The sequence below is a fragment of the Bombina bombina genome, chromosome 1 (genome assembly GCF_027579735.1).
Source record: "Bombina bombina isolate aBomBom1 chromosome 1, aBomBom1.pri, whole genome shotgun sequence".
NCBI lineage: Eukaryota > Metazoa > Chordata > Amphibia > Anura > Bombinatoridae > Bombina > Bombina bombina.
In genome coordinates, this window is record NC_069499.1 from 1,159,738,481 (window position 1) to 1,159,760,503 (window position 22,023).

At 40.4% G+C, this 22,023-nt stretch overlaps 1 protein-coding gene across 2 annotated transcripts in view; it reads right to left on the reverse strand.

Moving 5' to 3' along the window:
• Positions 1–8,715: 8,715 nt before the first annotated feature.
• The window catches only part of DHX8 (DEAH-box helicase 8), a 271,060-nt gene continuing 257,752 nt past the window's right edge, over positions 8,716–22,023 (reverse strand). For both annotated transcript variants that reach the window (XM_053699596.1, XM_053699595.1), the window contains exon 24: positions 8,716–9,630. In XM_053699596.1, coding sequence (XP_053555571.1) covers positions 9,411–9,630 — 220 coding nt within the window. In that variant the 3' untranslated portion in view covers positions 8,716–9,410. The remainder of the gene's footprint in view (positions 9,631–22,023) is intronic.

A 22,023-nucleotide genomic window follows, 5' to 3' on the forward strand; every position in this document is an offset into this window, starting at 1 on the left:
TAACAATGCTATAAGCATTATGGTCTGACACTTGTTGCGCTAAAGCCTCCAACCAGAAGGTGGAAGCTGCAGCAACATCAGCCAAAGAAATAGCAGGTCTAAGAAGATTACCTGAACATAAATAAGCCTTCCTTAGAAAGGATTCAAGCTTCCTATCTAAAGGATCCTTAAAAGAAGTACTATCTGCCGTAGGAATAGTAGTACGTTTAGCAAGAGTAGAGATAGCCCCATCAACTTTGGGGATTTTTTCCCAAAGCTCTATCAGATGGCAAAGGGTACAATTTCTTAAACCTTGGAGAAGGAGTAAATGAAGTACCCAGACTATTCCATTCCCTAGAAATTACTTCTGAAATAGCATCAGGAACTGGAAAAACTTCTGGAATGAGGTTTAAACATGAGGTTTAAAAACTGAATTTAAACGCTTATTAGTTTTAATATCAAGAGGACTATACTCCTCTATATCTAATGCAATCAACACTTCTTTAAGTAAAGAACAAATAAACTCCATCTTAAACAAATATGAAGATTTATCAGTGTCAATATCTGAGGCAGAATCTTCTGAACCAGATAGATCCTCATCAGAAATAGATAAGTCAGAATGATGGCGGTCATTTAAAAATTCATCTGAAATATGAGAAGTTTTAAAAGACCTCTTACGTTTACTAGAAGGAGGAATAACAGACAGAGCCTTCCGAATAGAATTAGAAACAAATTCTCTTACATTAACAGGAACATCCTGAACATTAGATGTTGAAGGAACAATAACAGGTAATGGATTATTACTAATGGAAATATTATCTGCGTTTGATAGTTTATCATGAAAACTAACACAAACTACAGCCGGAGGAACAGTTACCAAAAGTTTACATCAAATGCACTTAGCTTTGGTAGAACCGACATCAGGCAGCGTCTTTCCAGAAGTAGATTCTGATCCAGGGTCAGGTAGTGACATCTTGCAATATGTAATAGAAAAAACAACATATAAAGCAAAATTATCAAATTCCTTAAATGACAGTTTCAGGAATGGGGAAAAAATGCAAAACAAAACAAGCCTCTAGAAACCAGAAGCAACTAAAAAGTGAGACTGAAATAAAGTGAAAAAAACTGGCGCCAAGTATGACGCCCACATTTTTGGCGCCAAGTATAACGCCCACATTTTTTGGCGCCAAGAATGCCGCCCATATTTTTTGGCGCCAAAAACGTCCACAACACACATACGTCAAAAAATGACGCAACCACTTGAAAACTTCCGGCGTCAACTATGACGCCAGAAATGACGAAATTTTTGCGCCAAAAAAGTCTTGCGCCAAAAATGACGCAATAAATTGAAGCATTTTCTGCACCCGCGAGGTAAGAAAAATATAATTCATATGCATTTTCCCAAAAAAATAAAACTGACAGTCTGAAAGAAGGAATACTGATTATCCTGAATCATGGCAAATATAAGTTTAACACATATATTTAGAACTTTACATATAAAGTGCCCAACCAGAGTGTCATGAATAAAATAAGACTTACTTACCCTGCCATCACGTCTAGAGTGAAACTTACAAGTGAAGCTGACTATCAGTGGGGTGAGTGTAGAGGCTTATACCCTCTGTCCTTCCTCTTCATATCGTTTGAATGTGAATTACCTCCACTTGCGCTGAGATAAATGGACTTGTGCTTTCCATGGGGATAATACACACTATTACACTTTAACGGCAGGTTTTTGTTTTGGAGTATTTACATAGCCATCACTTTGAGTTACAGTGACTGTGAACCCTGGGGAATATTACTGTGTTATTGCATCTTTTTCCTTGATCCCCATCGGCTCTCCTCTGTTACCCTAGAGGCCTATTCAGTGACTTTATTATAACAGATACTCTCTGTATACCTTATCCTAAATATGGAGGCCACAGTATCAGCACAATTCTACTCATTGCTACCCCCTAGCGATTGTGATTTTGAAGGGTTGGAGTTGGAGGATTTTTTCAACCAGGAGTCTAGTGACATTAAATTGGGGGATTTGTTTTACAGCTTGGAACTATTAAGGCTTAAAGAGATACGCCTGAAATTGGACACCTGGATTATAAATAAATACCTTGGACTTAAGATGATACCCAGAGGCCTTAGGGTAAAAAAGTTTCCCAACTTTGCTGTCACAGACAGCGAATTCATCAGGGAATGGAATGACATTTTATCTGAATGTTCACTGAGGCTTATGGTTTTGTTAGTCAACTATAAATCTAAACAATTACAATCAGTAAGAGATGAAATTGTTATACTTCAAAATGAATTGTCTAAATTTCAAGATCTAGAAGAATATAGTTATTTTGACAAAATGCTGGCCGAGGTAGTTGAGAATAATAGGAAAACCCTTATATCCACAAAACATACTAAGTTCCTCAGGGATCAAAGGGACTATAATGAGGGAAAAGTCTTTATTTGGCAAAAACAAGCAAGATTCAGAGGAAGGAACACAAACAAAAATAAAAAACAGAATAAAGGCAATTTGAGTATTACAGATGGGAGTGAAGGCTCAGGTAGTGATGATCAGGGTGGTGGTCCATATAACCACAAAAATACAAACAAAATTAAAAATAGGAACAAGAACAAACAAAAGAAAAAAGTCAGTTTTGCTGATGTGGATTCAACAGATGATGAACATTCATCACCTGTAGCTTCAACATCGGGTGAGGAACAATCTGGATCAGATGGTGAATTTACCTCCCAATTATTGAGGGGTGACCCACCGGAATCCATCAACCAAGCAACCATACCCAGTAATACTACCAATTTTGATGTAGAATGTGGTCAAGTTGTCAGGCCTAAAACACCTGGCAGCGTGACAGATTATACACCATCTATACTTAAAGTGAAGGTAAAGTTCGTTATATCTCATTATTGCATTATACAGCCCAGCCTAAATGAATGGCACTTTCATTCATCAATTTTTTTAAATTTTATTCTAAAGTCTGTTTTCGCAGTTTTTACTTACTTTATTTCAATATGTAAATTCAACCCGTTCATGTAATTTTTTTTTATTTGCTGGTCACGTTTTTCCAGCAGCCAATTGAGATTCTGGCCGTTAGGCGGCCGTCATCGGCCGTCATTCAACGTCATTGCCCTGTTTGACAATATGCGCATGCGTTCCTATTCTTTTCTCTTCCTTGGAAGAAAAGCGCTCCTGTTTTGCGCATGCCTATTGCAATTGTTGCAATACGTAGGCTTCTTTCTCCGAATGGGAAACACGATCAGAGGCTGAAATCCCTTTATGCGCATGCGTACTTATTGTGATCCACGTAAACGAGCCTAAGAGAGACGTATTGAGCGAGTGGGACCACTCTATACGTCAGACATCAGGAAATGGCTGATGGGAGGAGTCAGTTACACCACGGTAGGGATAATATAAATCATGTTTATTGGGGAAATAGATGATGACATGTAGAAAAGAAGTTAGCGATTAGATTATTTATGATGTTAACAATTGAATAGTGTTTATAGATAGTTCAAACTTTACCTTCACTTTAAATCCCATGCTGGGGAAGGGGGGTCCAATATGACATCCGATCATGTAGCTACAAATAAACCGCAGGTTTTTCGGCCTGCTCCAAAAAAACCCAAAGGGGGAGGGAAGGATGGGGTCCAGAAACATCGGTATACCCTGAGAGAGACCAAACGCCTAACCTAGGCAGTGTTATAAATTTATCTTCACATTCACTTAATCAAGTTGAAATCAAAGTGTTGAATTATGGCTTGGGTTTTTGCCCTGATAACAGCTTTAATCTATTTAACACCATAGTGGATGTGAATAAATTTATAAGGAAGCTTACCTTACAAAAGCATTTCAGTAATCCTGAATCTGCACATCCTAATACAGATACCGAACAAGCAACCAACAGAGCTCCCTCTAGAAGGTCTGCTTAGCCCATGTCTAATATAAATAACTTTCAAGATGTTTGTGATCTAACAACTCTTGAGAGTCTACAAGCAGAATCTACAATTACAGAAACAGCAACAGAGGTTTTTCCTAAATTTAAACCTCAGTCTAAATTTTACCCTATCCACAGTAGAGGTAAAAACCTGGAACTCTATCACAAGAGAGTGGTGGAGGACCTAACTTCTCTCCATTACTCTAAAAAAAACTAGTAAACACAATCTGTCTTTACGCGAAAAAGAAGCACTAGCTGCTCTTAAAAATAACAATTCCCTTGTCATTAGGAATTCTGACAAGGGTGGAAGTGTTGTACTCCTTGATAAGGACACATATGTCCATGAAGCCATGAGACAATTGAGAGATCCTGACACATATTCAGTACTCTCATGTGATCCCACTAAAAGATTCCAGAGAGAATTATCACATTTGTTGGATGATGGAAGATTTTTGGACCTCATGGATGACGATACTGTTCAATATCTATATGTTGAGAACCCAGTGGTCCCGATCTTCCATCATTTGCCAAAAGTTCACAAGAGTCTTGAGGAGGTTAAGGGACGTCCGATCGTTTCTGGCATTGGCTCCCTTTTAGAGCCATTGTCAGAATGGTTGGACGCTATCCTGCAACCCATTGTACATTCCTTACACAGTTACATCAGGGACACCACACATATCTTACAGATACTCGATGGTTTTGTCTGGACACCATTGGATAGTTGGCTCACCATCGATGTGGTGTCATTATATTCCACTATCCCCCATGATAAGGGCATCATTGCCATTAAACACTTTTTGGAATCTTTTTATTCCATGGATAACCCTGCAGCTGATTTTATCATCAGAGTGACCTCTTTTTTGTTAAAACATAATTATTTTATGTTTGAGGGGGTATTCTATCTGCAGAGACAAGGTACTGCCATGGGGGCAAAATTTGCCCCGTCATATGCTAACATATTTATGGGATGGCTAGAGATTAACTTTGTCTATGCAGATAGAAACCCCTTCATCCATCATATACGATTGTACAAACGTTTTATTGACGATCTGATTATTATTTGGTCCTCTGATGGTAAATCGGCTGAGGAGTTCACAGAATTCCTGAACATAAGTGACAACGGAGTGAAATTCACCCATGAATGGCAAAAAACAGAAATCCATTTCTTGGATGTTAACCTCAGGGGAGACACTGACACTGGCACCATTATATCCAATTTGTATAGAAAACCCATTGCAGGAAATACCCTTTTACATCACAAAAGCGCCCACCCTAAACATGTTTTTAAGGGTATCACAAAAGGACAGCTACTTAGGGCTAAAAGGATCTGCAACAGGGAATCTGATTACAAAAAGGAGAGCAAAGAGATAAAAAATAGGTTGCTTGAAAGAGGGTACAACCAATCTTTGGTTGATAACGTCTTGGATGAAGTAACCAAAATTAAAAGAGGTGATGTCCTTCAGAAAAGCTTACTTACAAAGTCTGATCACAAAACCAAAAATTGTACACTCTTCATCACTAAGTATTCAACGGAATTCTACGAGATTTGTAGAATTCTCAAGAAATACTTCCCCATGTTATATGGGGACAAACAACTAAAAACGGTAGTGGAGAGAGGATTCAAATGTGTTTACTCCAGAAATGTCACATTAGGAAACATCCTATCTCCAAGTCAAATAACACAGAATACCAGGCCCACCACTTGGCTCTCTGTAAATGGGACCTATAAGTGTGGAGTCTCAAGATGTAAGGCCTGTGATTTCATCACAGAAGGTAGAAATTTTTACTCTTGTGTTACCAACCACACATATGAAACAAAGGGTTGCATAAAATGCTCAACTAATTATGTAATTTATGTTATTGAATGTGTTTGTCACAAATTACAGTATGTGGGCATGACATCTCGAGATATCCGTACTAGAGTACGGGAACATCTGGGCTATATTAGGAACGAAAAGACATGTTCAGAATTAGCCAGACATTTTATTGAAATTCATCATGGAGATGTCAGATCTTTCAAGTGGCGAGCAATTGAGGCCATTAGGAGACCACCAAGAGGTGGGGACAAAGATGCTATTTTAGCACGCCAGGAAGCATTCTGGATCTTCAGACTACGCACTCAGGTCCCTAATGGCTTCAACTCGGAATTTGATCTGATCAATCATTGGTGCTGAATATAATTTAGCATTGTTGCTTTTTTCATTTACTGTATAGCTAACTTCCACACTGGTAAACAACATTCAGAATATTTAAGCCATTCACATTTTTTGGAGAAACCGAATTCCTAAAAATAAAATCTTCTTTATAATCAAGATTAATACAACATCACATTATGTTGTTTTAGGTTCAATTTCAGGTGTTCATATCTTTACTGTTAGGGCTTTCTTGGTTATTAGATTTGATTAAACAATAATAACAATAAATAATATATATTGTTTATGCATATTATTTTGATTGTTCCCATATTGGTAAATATGAGGGTACCTAGATATTTATATTTGAGAAGTCCTAATTCTGACTCCTCTATGTTTATAACTTTAATGGTTTATCTCTAGTACCCCATTATGTACCACTACATTTGAGGAATTCTCTTCATTAGATTGCATCTTTTGTATCGGTCTTCTAGTATAACCAGGCTCTGTAGTTATATATGCCATTATGTGTTCTTGTCTTTCTGAATGGATTTTGTATGCTCACCAATTGTATTCTTTAATTTTCAACTTGTTTATATTATTTTGTTTGTTATTGATTGATTTACTCATACTATTGTACATATGTGTATATATTGAATCCATTTTTGGTAACAAAACCACTGTTACTTTCTAATATGACATGTAGTTCTAGTTGTAGATTACTAATGTCAAAACTTTCCCTTTCCCCTCCCCCCCCCCCCTCTAATTAATTTTACTCTTATTAATGTATGTATTTCTACTTATGTATTATATTACATTTGCCTACATCTATGTTGACAATTTCCTCCATTTGTTTTCACCCAGGCAAGGGTTAAAGGGGAGTGGTATTTCTATCCCCTCTGTAGCCAATGATTGTGTAGAGAGTTACTTTTAAACACCCACTTGTAAATACACAGCAGGTCTTAGATTACAGCACACCGCCAAAACTAGTAGGGCCAGCTGTCTCTCTGTTACCGTGCTGGTATACTTTTGGATTTTATTCTTAATAAAGCCACTTGATTATTCTACAATTGGAACTCTTGAATCTCTTTCTTTTGCTTATATTTGCGGACTACAAGGAGTCCGTTCACTCTCAAGAGCCCACAGAGCCTCTACTCCTATTGGTTCTTTACCTGCCGTTCAGTGTTTCCCCTTGTGATAGCTGAAGATTTGACCGGCGCCGGAGCAATCGGATTGGATAAGCCTCACACACCCCCTTTCGGCATGTTCCGATGATGACGTCAGACGCCCAGAAGACTCGGGTGGCGTTTAGAGGAAGGTACGTCTAGTGTATAATTCCGCACAGGAGCTGCGGTTCACCGGGATGACGAAACCTGTGACCTGGAAGCTGCCATCACGTCTAGAGTGAAACTTACAAGTGAAGCTGACTATCAGTGGGGTGAGTGTAGAGGCTTATACCCTCTGTCCTTCCTCTTCATATCGTTTGAATGTGAATTACCTCCACTTGCGCTGAGATAAATGGACTTGTGCTTTCCATGGGGATAATACACACTATTACACTTTAACGGCAGGTTTTTGTTTGGAGTATTTACATAGCCATCACTTTGAGTTACAGTGACTGTGAACCCTGGGGAATATTACTGTGTTATTACCCTAAGACACTCATCTACATATAATAGATAGCCAAACCAGTACTGAAACGAGAATCAGTAGAGGTAATGGTATATAAGAGTATATCGTCGATCTGAAAAGGGAGGTAGGAGAAGAAATCTCTACGACCGATAACAGAGAACCTATTAAATAGATCCCCTAGAGGAAGACCATGGTATTCAAATAGGCAATACTCTCTTCACATCCCTCTGACATTCACTGTACTCTGAGAGGAAAACCGGGCTTCAGCCTGCTGCAAAGCGCATATCAACGTAGAAATCTAGCACAAACTTACTTCACCACCTCCATGGGAGGCAAAGTTTGTAAAACTGAATTGTGGGTGTGGTGAGGGGTGTATTTATAGGCATTTTGAGGTTTGGGAAACTTTGCCCCTCCTGGTAGGAATGTATATCCCATACGTCACTAGCTCATGGACTCTTGCCAATTACATGAAAGAAAATAGCGTTCTGCCGTGGAAGGCCTGAAGCGCTCAGCGCGGTATATGCTGCATGCAAATAAAGAAACTTTTAGCATTTAGTATTTTATACTTCATGACTGAAAGTCCCCTTTATTTGTAGCACTGGTAAGTCTAGCGTTTTTTAAACTGAAGTCTAAAGTAATATAAAATACAAAGAACAAAGTGTAAACGCAGCAGAACTCTCATGTCATGCAGTGCTACATTGCACTGGGCTTCTCTCTTCTTCATATACAAAAATGCAGGGAACGTCCCTTGGAGAAGTATAACAAAATCTACCATTTTACAATTTCACTAAGGATCTCACAGTGCTGGAAGATCATTATATATCATCTTGCCTAAGCAGAAAGCTTTATATCATCAGGCCCTTAGTAAGACATGCCCACTGCTCAGGGAATACACAAAACAAGATGTCTCTTAGTAGCATTTTTTGCAAACAAACAAAAAAAGCAAAAAAAAAGGTCCTATGCAAATTTAAAACAAATTTTCTTCAGTTATGTTTTAAAAATGTAAACCCCATTCTGATAAAATTAATAATATATAATAAAGTTGAAAACACAGCCTTTAATATACAATGTCATTGTTTGTATTTTTACAAAGATTAAAAAAGAATTGTGAATAATACACAACAATAGTTCGCAATACCAACAGATAAACTATCCCAATAGGGAGAAACGTGATTTAATCATTGATTTGAATTAGCAATTATATAAACATAGACCAGAAAACTGGCAATTGGGCATTAAATAGCATATATGCTCACATAAAAAACATATTTTTTACAGTTTGACATATATATTTGTCAAACTCAAAATCTAATAACCCAGAATACTGAATATACAGCACGTTTAAAAAAAAAAAAAACAACAACCAGAAGGTGAAGGCAAACAAAAAGATATTTAAACCTTTTGAATGAACAGAGTAACACTGTAATCTTCTACATACCAATATGTTTCCTTCCACTCCTGATATGATCTGAATACCCCATCAAAGCGCCAATGTGGCTACATTATTAAATATACATTTACAGAGTACTTAGTTATGGTTTTCTTTTCTTAGGGATGAGTATTACAAATAAAAAACACTATAGTAAAATAGTACACCATTTAATATGTTGAAACCTCATCTTTAGAATCCAATACATACTTTTTCCCTATGTTAAAAAAAAGTCATTCTCCAATGTGCAAATAAGTCATTTTATGAAATTGCATAACAAAAGATTGTAATGCAGTTGCCACATCATCTGCGTCTGAAAGCTCTGGATATTCTCCAAGCATTGGGCTCCTCATATCGGTTGTATAGTGGTTCTAGACGCTGCTGTTTCTTCTGTTTGCTGAGCTTGGTGGGGTCAGAGACTTTGAAAAAAGCTGGCGCAAACTCTACAAGCCATCGTGGATCAATTGTGGTAACTTCACGCATGTATTCTTTGGTGGTCAAGACTAGTTCATGATACACAACCCTTTAGAAAAAAAAAAAAAAAAAAAGAGAGAGAGATTACTTTTTGTCCAGTTGGCCACAGATTAAAAACGAAATTTATGCTTACCTGATAAATTTATTTATTTCTTGACACAGTGAGTCCACGGATCATCTATAATTACTATTGGGAATATCACTCCTGGCCAGCAGGAGGAGGCAAAGAGCACCACAGCAAAGCTGTTAAATAGCACCTCCCTTCCCTCCAACCCCAGTCATTCGACCGAAGGAAAAAAAGAGAAAGGAAGTAACACAAGGTGCAGAGGTGCCTGAGGTTTACAACACAAAAAAACTATCTAAATAAACAGGGCGGGTCGTGGACTCACCGTGTCAAGAAATAAATTTATCAGGTAAGCATAAATTTAGTTTTCTTTCTAATGACACGGTGAGTCCACGGATCATCTATAATTACTGTTGGGAATCAATACCCAAGATAGAGGACACAGATGATAAGGGAGGGACAAGACAGGTAACCTAAACAGAAGACACCACTGCTTGAAGAACCTTTCTCCCAAAAGAAAACTCAGCTGAGGCAAAAATATATAGAATTTGGAAAAAAAGAGTGCAAAGATGACCAAGTTACAGCCATTGCAAATCAGTTCCACAGAAGCTTCATCTTTGAAGGTCCAGGAAGAAGAAACAGCCCTCGTGGAATGAGCCGTAATTCTCTCAAGAGATTGTTGTCCAGCAGTCACATAGACAAAACGAATATATTCTTCAGCCAAAAGGAAAGAGAAGAAATCAAAGCTTTCTGATCCTTGCGTTTCCCAAAGAAAAAAACAAAAAAAAAGCAGAAGACTGACGAAAGTCCTTAGACGCTGGTGAATAAAATTTCAACGCAAATACAACAACTAGGTTGTGCAACAAACTCTCCTATGAGAATAAGATCAGGACACAAAGAAGGAACAACGATTTCCTGATTAATATACCTGTCCGAAACAACCTTAGGAAGAAAACCTAACCTAGAACACAGAACCACTTTATCAGAATGAAAGACAAGAGGAATCACATTGCAGCGCCGAGAGTTCCAAAAACTCTCCGAGCAGCAGAAATAGGAACAAGAAACAAAAACTTTCCAAGATAACTTCATTAATATCTAAGGAATGCCTAGGCTCAAACAGAGTCTGCTATAAAAACCTTAAGGACAAGGTTAAGACTCCAGGAAGGAGTAACAGGTTTAAACATAGGCTGGTTCTGACCAAGGCCTGACAAAAGGATTGCACATCTGGCACATCCACCAGAAGCTTCTGCAACAAAAAAGATAAGGCAGACCAACCTTTCTCCAGACCTTCCTGGAGAAAAGACAAAAATTCTTGAAATCCTGATTCTACTCCAAAAGAAACCTTTGGATTCATCCCAGTACAGATATTTACACCATATCTTATGGTAAATCCTTCTAGACACAAGCTTACAAGCCTAGATCAAGGTCTCAATGACCGATCCAAGAACCTGCGCTTAGATAAAATTAAGCGAACAATCTTCAAGAAGTCAGCTTCAGAGAAACGAAAATTAGATGAAAGAAGGACCCTTGAAGCAGAAGGTCCTTCCTCTGCAGAAGTCTCATGACATTTCCACTAGGTCTGCATACCAGATCCTGCAAGGCCAAGTCGGTGCTACGAAAATCACTGAAGCCCTCTCCTGCATGATCCGAGCAATGACTCACAGAAGGAACATGAACAGAGGAAACAGGTATGCTAGACTGAAGTTCCACGGCACCGCCTGCGCATCTATCAGGACTGCCTGTGGATCCCTAAACCTTGAACCATACCTCAAGAGCTTGGCATTCTGCCGAGACTCCATGAGATCTAGCTCCAGCTGCCCCCATTTGAGGATCAAACTGGAAAACACTTCAGGATAGAAATCCCACTCCCACAAGAGATATTTCTGAAATGTGGATCGCAGATAGACAGCAGACGTGAACCTCCGTCCACAGAACAATTTTTCGCTCCCGGAACAGAGGCAGGCTCATCGACTTAGATTCCTTTTTAGGCTTCTTAAATTGCTTCTCCTTGTTCCAAGACTAATTGGACTTTCAGGAAGGCTTGGCCTGTTCCTGCTTGGAAGAAGGGTGGAAAGCTTACCTCTAAAGATTCGAATGGAACGAAAATTACTCTGACGCTTTCAGTCTATTTCTCTTATCCTGTGGGAGGAAAAACCCTTTTACTCTTGTAAAGACTGACATTTTTTTAACCAAACCCAGCCCAGACAAGGTCTTACCCTTGTAGGGAATCATCAACAGCTTAGACTTAGAAGTCTAATGACTTGTAAGGAAGCCTCCGAGATAAAGAAATTAGCCAATTTAAGAGCCTTAATCCTATCTTGGATTTCCTCAAGAGGCGTAACTGTCTGAATAAATCAGACAACACATCAATCTAGTAGACGGCCGCGCTGGAAACAGTGGCAATACACACCGCAGGCTGCCATTGTAGACCCTGGTGAACATACATCTTCCTTAGTAAAGCCTCCAGTTTCTTATCCATGGAATCCGTAAAGGAGCAACTATCTTCAATGGGATTATTGGTCCTCTACGCTAAAGTGGAATTGCTCCCTCCACTTCAGGAACCATCAGCCACGACTCATTAACAGAGTCAGCTAACGGAAACATTTTCTAGAAAATTGGAGACAAACAAAAAGAAATTCCAGGTCTCTCCCACTCCTGTGCAATAATCTCTGTAGCACGGTCTGGTACAGGGAAAAAACTCCACCACGGAGGGAACCTCAAAGTACTTGTATTGATTACAAGACTTCTAAGGATTAACTACGACAGCCGTCCAAGGTAGCTAAAAACCTCCTTAAGTAGCAGACGGAGGTGTTCCAGCTTAACCTGAAGGATACAACTTCAGCATCAAAAAAAGGAATTATACTGTCTGAGTGTGAGATTCCACCCTCAGAAGCTATCTAAATGTCATCCTCCTCAAATCTTTGAGAAATGGAAACTTGATCAGAAACCTTAGGTAAAAACCTAGATCCCATTCCTCAGCTGGAACTGGAACTATCCCAGATGAACGACCCTGAACCCAGTTCAAGAAATGCCTCATCAAACCTGGATTGAAAACATTCTAGAAAGAGAACCTGCCCCTGGGAGAACCTCAACTAGGAGACAAGTTCAAACAAAATCTCAACCTGAAAAGGAGACATCATAAATGAAGGATAGGAGGAACATAGAATATAGAAACTGCAACTGCAGAACTATAAAGTCTAGGTTTCACTAAACCCCAGGTAGGCTTCACAGCAGAGATTCCAGCTACAAAGCCCAATGACTAGTACAGCAAGTCTAGAAAGACCAGACATTGCTCTAAAAGAGCAAGAAAGGCTCCAGCTACCTCCATGGTTCCTTCCTTTACATATTGAAACATGTGTCAAAGCCTACATAGGTATTGAACCCAGGACTGCTGGCTTGTAGTGCTGTGTGTTACCACTGAGCCACAGGATTCCATAAGGATCAAGATCCCTGAGCCATAGTAGAATCTTCTTCTTGGGGAACCAAAAATCTAAAGGAGTCAGCAACAGGAAAAGCCTATAAAGAGACAGGGAGAAAGGTATCCCAGGCATCTCCCACACCTGTGAAACTCTTCATTGCACGTCAAGAAAAGTTTTTCTCAAGGACGAATATACAAAAATACCAAGGATGACAACGACAGGTGTATCGAAGTAGTGCAAGTATTAAAAACACAATTTATGCTTACCTGATAAATGTATTTCTCTTGTGGTGTATCCAGTCCACGGATCATACATTACTTGTGGGATATTCTCATTCCCAACAGGAAGTTGCAAGAGGACACCCACAGCAGAGCTGTAATATAGCTCCTCCCCTAACTGTCATAGCCAGTCATTCGACCGAAAACAAGCCGAGAAAGGAGGAACCATAGGGTGCAGTGGTAACTGTAGATTAAATTTAAAAATTACCTGCCTTAAAATGCAAAAAATGCAAAATTTGCAAAATTTTTAAAAAGTATGAAGCGAAGACCAAGTCGCCGCCTTGCAAATCTGTTCAACAGAAGCCTCATTTTTAACGGCCCAAGTGGAAGCCACAGCTCTAGTGGAATGAGCTGTAATCTTTTCAGGAAGCTGCTGTCCAGCAGTCTCATAGGCTAAGCGGATTATGCTTCTTAGCCAAAAAGAAAGAGAGGTTGCCGAAGCCTTTTAACCTCTCCTCTGTCCAGAGTAGACAACAAACAAAGCAGATGTTTGGCGAAATCTTTAGTAGCTTGTAAGTAAAACTTTAAAGCACGGACCACGTCCAAATTGTGTAATAAACGTTCCTTCTTCGAAGAAGGATTAGGACACAAGGATGGAACAACAATCTCTTGATTGATATTCTTGTTAGATACCACCTTAGGTAAGAACCCAGGTTTGGTACGCAGGACTACCTTATCTGTATGAAAAATCAGATAAGGAGAATCACATTGTAAGGCAGATAGCTCGGAGACTCTATGAGCCGAGGAAATAGCTACAAAAAAACAAAAAAACTTTCCAAGATAAAAGTTTGATATCTATGGAATGAAGAGGTTCAAACGGAACTCCTTGAAGAACTTTAAGAACCAAATTTAAGCTCCATGGTGGAGCAACAGGTCTAAACACAGGCTTGATTCTAACTAAAGCCTGACAAAATGCCTGAAGGTCTGGAATATCTGCCAGACGCTTGTGCAAAAGAATAGACAGAGCAGAAATCTGTCCCTTTAAGGAACTAGCTGACAATCCTTTTTCCAAACCTTCTTGGAGAAAAGATAATATCCTGGGAATCCCGACCTTACTCCATGAGTAACCTTTGGATTCACACCAATAATTCTTATGGTAAATTCTACTGGTGACAGGTTTTCGTGCCTGTATTAAGGTATCGATAACTGACTCGGAGAAGCCACGCTTTGATAAAATCAAGTGTTCAATCTCCAGGCAGTCCGTCTCAGAGAAATTAGATTTGGATGGTTGAAAGGACCCTGAAGTAGAAGGTCCTGTCTCAGAGGCAGAGACCATGGTGGAAAAGATGACATGCCCACTAGATCTGCATACCCGGTCCTGCGTGGCCACGCAGGTGCTATCAGAATCACTGATGCTCTCTCCTGCTTGATCTTGGCAATCAGTCGAGGGAGCAGAGGAAACGGTGGAAACACATAAGCTTGGCGTTCTGGCTAGACGCCATGAGATCCAGTTCTGGTTTGCCCCAACGATGAATCAGTTGTGCAAACACCTCCGGATGGAGTTCCCACTCTCCCGGATGAAAAGTCTGACGACTTAGAAAATCCGCCTCCCAGTTCTCTACACCTGGGATATGGATAGCTGACAAGTGGCAAGAGTGAATCTCTGCCCAGCAAATTATTTTTGAAACTTCTAACATCACTAGGGAACTTTTTGTTCCCCCTTGATGGTTGATGTAAGCTACAGTCGTGATGTTGTCCGACTGAAATCTGATGTACCTCAGAGTTGCTAACTGAGGCCAAGCCTGAAGAGCATTGAATATCGCTCTTAGTTCCAGAATATTTATTGGAAGGAGAGACTCCTCCTGAGTCCACGATCCCTGAGCCTTCAGGGAGTTCCAGACTGTACCCCAACCTAGAAGGCTGGCATCTGTTGTTACAATTGTCCAATCTGGCCTGCGAAAGGTCATACCTTTGGACAGATGGACCCGAGATAGCCACCAGAGAAGAGAATCCCTGGTCTCTTGGTCCAGATTCAGTTGAGGGGACAAATCTGTGTAATCCCCGTTCCACTGACTGAGCATGCATAGTTGCAGCGGTCTGAGATGTAAGCGTGCAAACGGCACTATGTCCATTGCCGCTACCATTAAGCCGATTACTTCCATACACTGAGCCACCGAAGGGCGCGGAATGGAATGAAGAACCCGGCAGGAATTTAGAAGCTTTGATAACCTGGACTCCATCAGGTAAATCTTCATTTCTACAGAATCTATCAGAGTCCCTAGAAAGGAAACTCTTGTGAGTGGGTATAGAGAACTCTTTTCCTCGTTCACTTTCCACCCATGCGACCTCAGAAATGCCAGTATTACGTCCGTATGAGACTTGGCAGTTTGAAAGTTTGACGCCTGTATCAGGATGTCGCCTAAATAAGGGGCTACTGCGCGCCTGTATAGCAAAACCAGAATTCTTAGCCGTTAGTTTAGTCAAATGAACAATGGCATCAGAAACAAAAGAATTGGCTAGCTTAAGTGCTCTAAGTTTGCCAAGTATGTCATCCAATGGAGTCGCTACCTGTAAAGCCTCTTCCAGAGACTCAAACCAGTACGCCGCAGCAGCAGTGACAGGGGCAATGCATGCAAGGGGCTGTAGGATAAAACCTTGTTGAATAAATATTTTCTTAAGGTAACCTAATTTTTTATCCATTGGATCTAAAAAAGCACAACTGTCCTCGCCAGGGATAGTAGTACGCTTTGCTAGAGTAGAAACTGCTCCCTCCACCTTAGGGACTGTCTGCCATAAGTCCCGTGTGGTGGCGTCTATTGGAAACATTTTACTAAAAATAGGAGGGGAAGAGAATGGCACTCCTGGTCTATCCCATTCCTTATTAATAATTTCTGTAAACCTTTTAGGTATTGGAAAAACATCAGTACACACCGGCACTGCAAAGTATTTATCCAGTCTACACAATTTCTCTGGCACTGCAATGGTATCACAGTCATTCAGAGCAGCTAAAACCTCCCTAAGCAACGCGCGGAGGTGTTCAAGCTTAAATTTAAATGTAGAAATATCAGAATCAGGTATCTTTCCTGAGTCATTAACATCACCCACAGACTGAAGCTCTCCTTCTCAGCTTCTGCATATTGTGAGGCAGTATCAGACATGGTTTTTAAAGCGTCAGTATGCTCTGCATCTCGTCTCACCCCAGAGCTATCTCGCTTACCTCTAAGTTCAGGTAGTCTGGCTAATACCGCTGACAGTGTATTATCCATGACTGCCGCCATGTCTTATAAAGAAAACGCTATGGGTGCCCTAGATCTACTTGGCGCCATTTGAGCGTGAGTCCCTTGACCGGGAGTCAAAGGGTCTGACACGTGGGGAGAGTTAGTCGGCATAACTTCCCCCTCAGCAGATTCCTCTGGTGATAAATTTTTTAAAGACAGAATATGATCTTTATTGGATAAAGTGAAATCAGTACATTTGGTACACATTCTAAGAGGGGGTTCCACCATGGCTTTTAAACATAATGAACAAGGAGTTTCCTCTATGTCAGACATGTTTATACAGACTAGCAATGAGACTAGCAAGCTTGGAAAACACTTTAAATCAAGTTAACAAGCAAATATAAAAAACGGTACTGTGCCTTTAAGAGAAACAAATTTTGTCAGAATTTGAAAAACAGTGAAAAAATGCAGTAAATCAAACGAAATTTTTACAGTGTATGTAATAGGCTAGCAGAGCATTGCACCCACTTGCAAATGGATGATTAACCCCTTAGTTCAAAAACCGGATCAAAAAAACGAAATAGACGTTTTTTAACAGTCACAACCAACTGCCACAGCTTTCTGTGGCCCTACCTTCCCCAATAAACGACTTTGGAAAGCCTTTGGGCCCTATAGAGATGTCCTATAGCATTCAGAGGGCCTTTGAGGGAATCTGGATGTCTTAGTCTGCAATTTTAACTGCGCAAAAAAGCGCTAAAATAGGCCCCTCTCACTCATACTACAACAGTGGAAAGCCTCAGGAAACTGTTTCTAGGCAAAATTTAAGCCAGCCATGTGGAAAAAACTAGGCCCCAATAAAGTTTTATCACCAAAGCATATATAAAAACGATTAAACATGCCAGCAAACGTTTTATATTGCAACATCATAAGGGTATTACCCCTGGGAGTAAGCATGATACCAGTCTTTATTAAATCACTGTATTCAGGCTTAACTTACATTAATTCGGTATCAGCAGCATTTTCTAGTGTTTTCCATCTCTAGAAAAAATAATAACTGCACATACCTCATAGCAGAGTAAACTGCACGCCATTCTCTCGCTGAAGTTACCTCACTCCTCAGACATATGTGAGAACAGCAATGGATCTTAGTTACAACCTGCTAAGATCATAGAAACCTCAGGCAGATTCTTCTTCTATTTACTGCCTGAGATAAAATAGCACAACTCTGGTACTATTTAAAAATAACAAACTTTTGATTGAAGAAAATAAACTAGCTATATTTAACCACTCTCTCTTACGACCTCCTTGCTTGTTGAGAGTTGCAAGAGAATGACTGGCTATGACAGTTAGGGGAGGAGCTATATTACAGCTCTGCTGTGGGTGTCCTCTTGCAACTTCCTGTTGGGAATGAGAATATCCCACAAGTAATGGATGATCCGTGGACTGGATACACCTTACAAGAGAAACCTCCTATACCAGAACACGAGGTGTGTAAACATACATCCAAAGGAGATGACTTTAGCATCAGATGAAGGAATTATACTGTCCAAATCTGAGATTTAACCCTCAGAAACTCCCGATAAAAAATCTTTACCAGAATTAGGAGAACTGCGTAGCAGAATGCGTAGCAGAGACCTTACCATCTGAATCTTAAATATCCTCTTACATTTTCCCTGAAGATAAGGAAAAAAACAGACAAGCTGCAGACACTGCAGAGTGCACCTGAGCTGTAATCTGTAGGCAAAAAACATAATTTATGTAAGAACTTCAATGATAAATTAATTTCTTTCATATTAGCAAGAGTCCATGAGCTAGTGACGTATGGGATATACATTCCTACCAGGAGGGGCAAAGTTTCCCAAACCTCAAAATGCCTATAAATACACCCCTCACCACACCCACAAATCAGTTTAACGCATAGCCAAGAAGTGGGGTGATAAGAAAAAAGTGCGAAAGCATAAAAAAATAAGGAATTGGAATAATTGTGCTTTATACAAAAAAATCATAACCACCACAAAAAGGGTGGGCCTCATGGACTCTTGCTAATATGAAAGAAATGAATTTATCAGGTAAGTTCTTACATAAATTATGTTTTCTTTCATGTAATTAGCAAGAGTCCATGAGCTAGTGACGTATGGGATAATGACTACCCAAGATGTGGATCTTTCCACGCAAGAGTCACTAGAGAGGGAGGGATAAAATAAAGACAGCCAATTCCGCTGAAAATAATCCACACCCAAAACAAAGTTTAAATCTTATAATGAAAAAACTGAAATTATAAGCAGAAGAATCAAACTGAAACAGCTGCCTGAAGTATTTTTCTACCAAAAACTGCTTCAGAAGAAGAAAACACATCAAAATGGTAGAATTTAGTAAAAGTATGCAAAGAAGACCAAGTTGCTGCTTTGCAAATCTGATCAACCGAAGCTTCATTCCTAAACGCCCAGGAAGTAGAAACTGACCTAGTAGAATGAGCTGTAATCCTTTGAGGCGGAGTTTTACCCGACTCGACATAAGCATGATGAATCAAAGACTTTAACCAAGACGCCAAAGAAATGGCAGAGGCCTTCTGACCTTTCCTAGAACCGGAAAAGATAACAAATAGACTAGAAGTCTTTCGGAAATTTTTAGTAGCTTCAACATAATATTTCAAAGCTCTAACTACATCCAAAGAATGCAACGATCTTTCCTTAGAATTCTTAGGATTAGGACACAATGAAGGAACCACAATTTCTCTACTAATGTTGTTAGAATTCACAACCTTAGGTAAAAATTTAAAAGAAGTTCGCAACACCGCCTTATCCTGATGAAAAATCAGAAAAGGAGACTCACAAGAAAGAGCAGATAATTCAGAAACTCTTCTAGCAGAAGAGATGGCCAAAAGAAACAAAACTTTCCAAGAAAGTAATTTAATGTCCAGCGAATGCATAGGTTCAAACGGAGGAGCTTGAAGAGCCCCCAGAACCAAATTCAAACTCCAAGGAGGAGAAATTGACTTAATAACCAAAGCCTGTACAAAAACATAATTTATGCTTACCTGATAAATTCCTTTCTTCTGTTGTGTGATCAGTCCACGGGTCATCATTACTTCTGGGATATAACTCCTCCCCAACAGGAAATGCAAGAGGATTCACCCAGCAGAGCTGCATATAGCTCCTCCCCTCTACGTCACTCCCAGTCATTCGACCAAGAATCAACGAGAAAGGAGAAACCAAGGGTGAAGTGGTGACTGGAGTATAATTTAAAAGATATTTACCTGCCTTAAAAAACAGGGCGGGCCGTGGACTGATCACACAACAGAAGAAAGGAATTTATCAGGTAAGCATAAATTATGTTTTCTTCTGTTATGTGTGATCAGTCCACGGGTCATCATTACTTCTGGGATACCAATACCAAAGCAAAAGTACACGGATGACGGGAGGGATAGGCAGGCTCATTATACAGAAGGAACCACTGCCTGAAGAACCTTTCTCCCAAAAATAGCCTCCGAAGAAGCAAAAGTGTCAAATTTGTAAAATTTGGAAAAAGTATGAAGCGAAGACCAAGTTGCAGCCTTGCAAATCTGTTCAACAGAGGCCTCATTCTTAAAGGCCCAAGTGGAAGCCACAGCTCTAGTAGAATGAGCTGTAATTCTTTCAGGAGGCTGCTGTCCAGCAGTCTCATAGGCTAAATGAATTATGCTACGAAGCCAGAAGGAGAGAGAGGTAGCCGAAGCCTTATGACCTCTCCTCTGACCAGAGTACACGACAAACAGGGAAGACGTTTGTCGAAAATCCTTAGTTGCCTGCAAGTAGAACTTGAGGGCACGAACTACATCCAGATTGTGTAAAAGACGTTCTTTCTTTGAAGAAGGATTCGGGCACAGAGAAGGCACCACGATCTCTTGATTGATGTTCCTGTTAGTGACTACCTTAGGTAAGAACCCAGGTTTTGTACGCAGAACTACCTTATCTGAATGAAAAATCAAATAAGGAGAATCACAATGTAAAGCTGATAACTCAGAGACTCTCCGAGCCGAAGAAATAGCCATTAAAAATAACACTTTCCAAGATAACAACTTTATATCAATGGAATGAAGGGGTTCAAACGGAACTCCTTGTAGAACGTTAAGAACAAGGTTTAAACTCCATGGCGGAGCAACAGTTTTAAACACAGGCTTGATCCTAGCTAAAGCCTGACAAAAGGCCTGGACGTCTGGATTTTCTGACAGACGCCTGTGTAACAAGATGGACAGAGCTGAGATCTGTCCCTTTAATGAGCTAGCCGATAAACCCTTTTCTAAACCTTCTTGTAGAAAGGACAATATCCTAGGAATCCTAACCTTACTCCAGGAGTAACCTTTGGATTCGCACCAGTATAGGTATTTACGCCATATCTTATGGTAAATCCTTCTGGTAACAGGCTTCCTAGCCTGTATCAGGGTATCAATAACCGACTCAGAAAACCCACGTTTTGATAAAATCAAGCGTTCAATTTCCAAGCAGTCAGCTTCAGAGAAGTTAGATTTTGATGTTTGAATGGACCCTGTATCAGAAGGTCCTGTCTTAGAGGTAGAGACCAAGGCGGACAGGATGACATGTCCACTAGATCTGCATACCAAGTCCTGCGTGGCCATGCAGGCGCTATTAGAATCACTGATGCTCTCTCCTGTTTGATTTTGGCAATCAATCGAGGAAGCAGCGGGAAGGGTGGAAACACATAAGCCATCCCGAAGTTCCAAGGTGCTGTCAAAGCATCTATCAGAACCGCTCCCGGATCCCTGGATCTGGACCGGTAGCGAGGAAGTTTGGCGTTCTGGCGAGACGCCATGAGATCTATCTCTGGTTTGCCCCAACGTCGAAGTATTTGGGCAAAGACCTCCGGATGAAGTTCCCACTCCCCCGGATGAAAAGTCTGGCGACTCAAGAAATCCGCCTCCCAGTTCTCCACTCCCGGGATGTGGATTGCTGACAGGTGGCAAGAGTGAGACTCTGCCCAGCGAATTATCTTTGATACTTCTATCATTGCTAGGGAGCTTCTTGTCCCTCCCTGATGGTTGATGTAAGCTACAGTCGTGATGTTGTCCGACTGAAACCTGATGAACCCCCGAGTTTTTAACTGGGGCCAAGCCAGAAGGGCATTGAGAACTGCTCTCAATTCCAGAATGTTTATTGGCAGGAGACTTTCCTCCTGACTCCATTGTCCCTGAGCCTTCAGAGAATTCCAGACAGCGCCCCAACCTAGCAGGCTGGCGTCTGTTGTTACAATTGTCCAGTCCGGCCTGCTGAATGGCATCCCCCTGGACAGATGTGGCCGAGAAAGCCACCATAGAAGAGAGTTTCTGGTCTCTTGATCCAGATTCAGAGTAGGGGACAAGTCTGAGTAATCCCCATTCCACTGACTCAGCATGCACAATTGCAGCGGTCTGAGATGTAGACGTGCAAAGGGTACTATGTCCATTGCTGCTACCATTAAGCCGATCACCTCCATGCATTGAGCTACTGACGGGAGTTGAATGGAATGAAGGACACGGCATGCATTTAG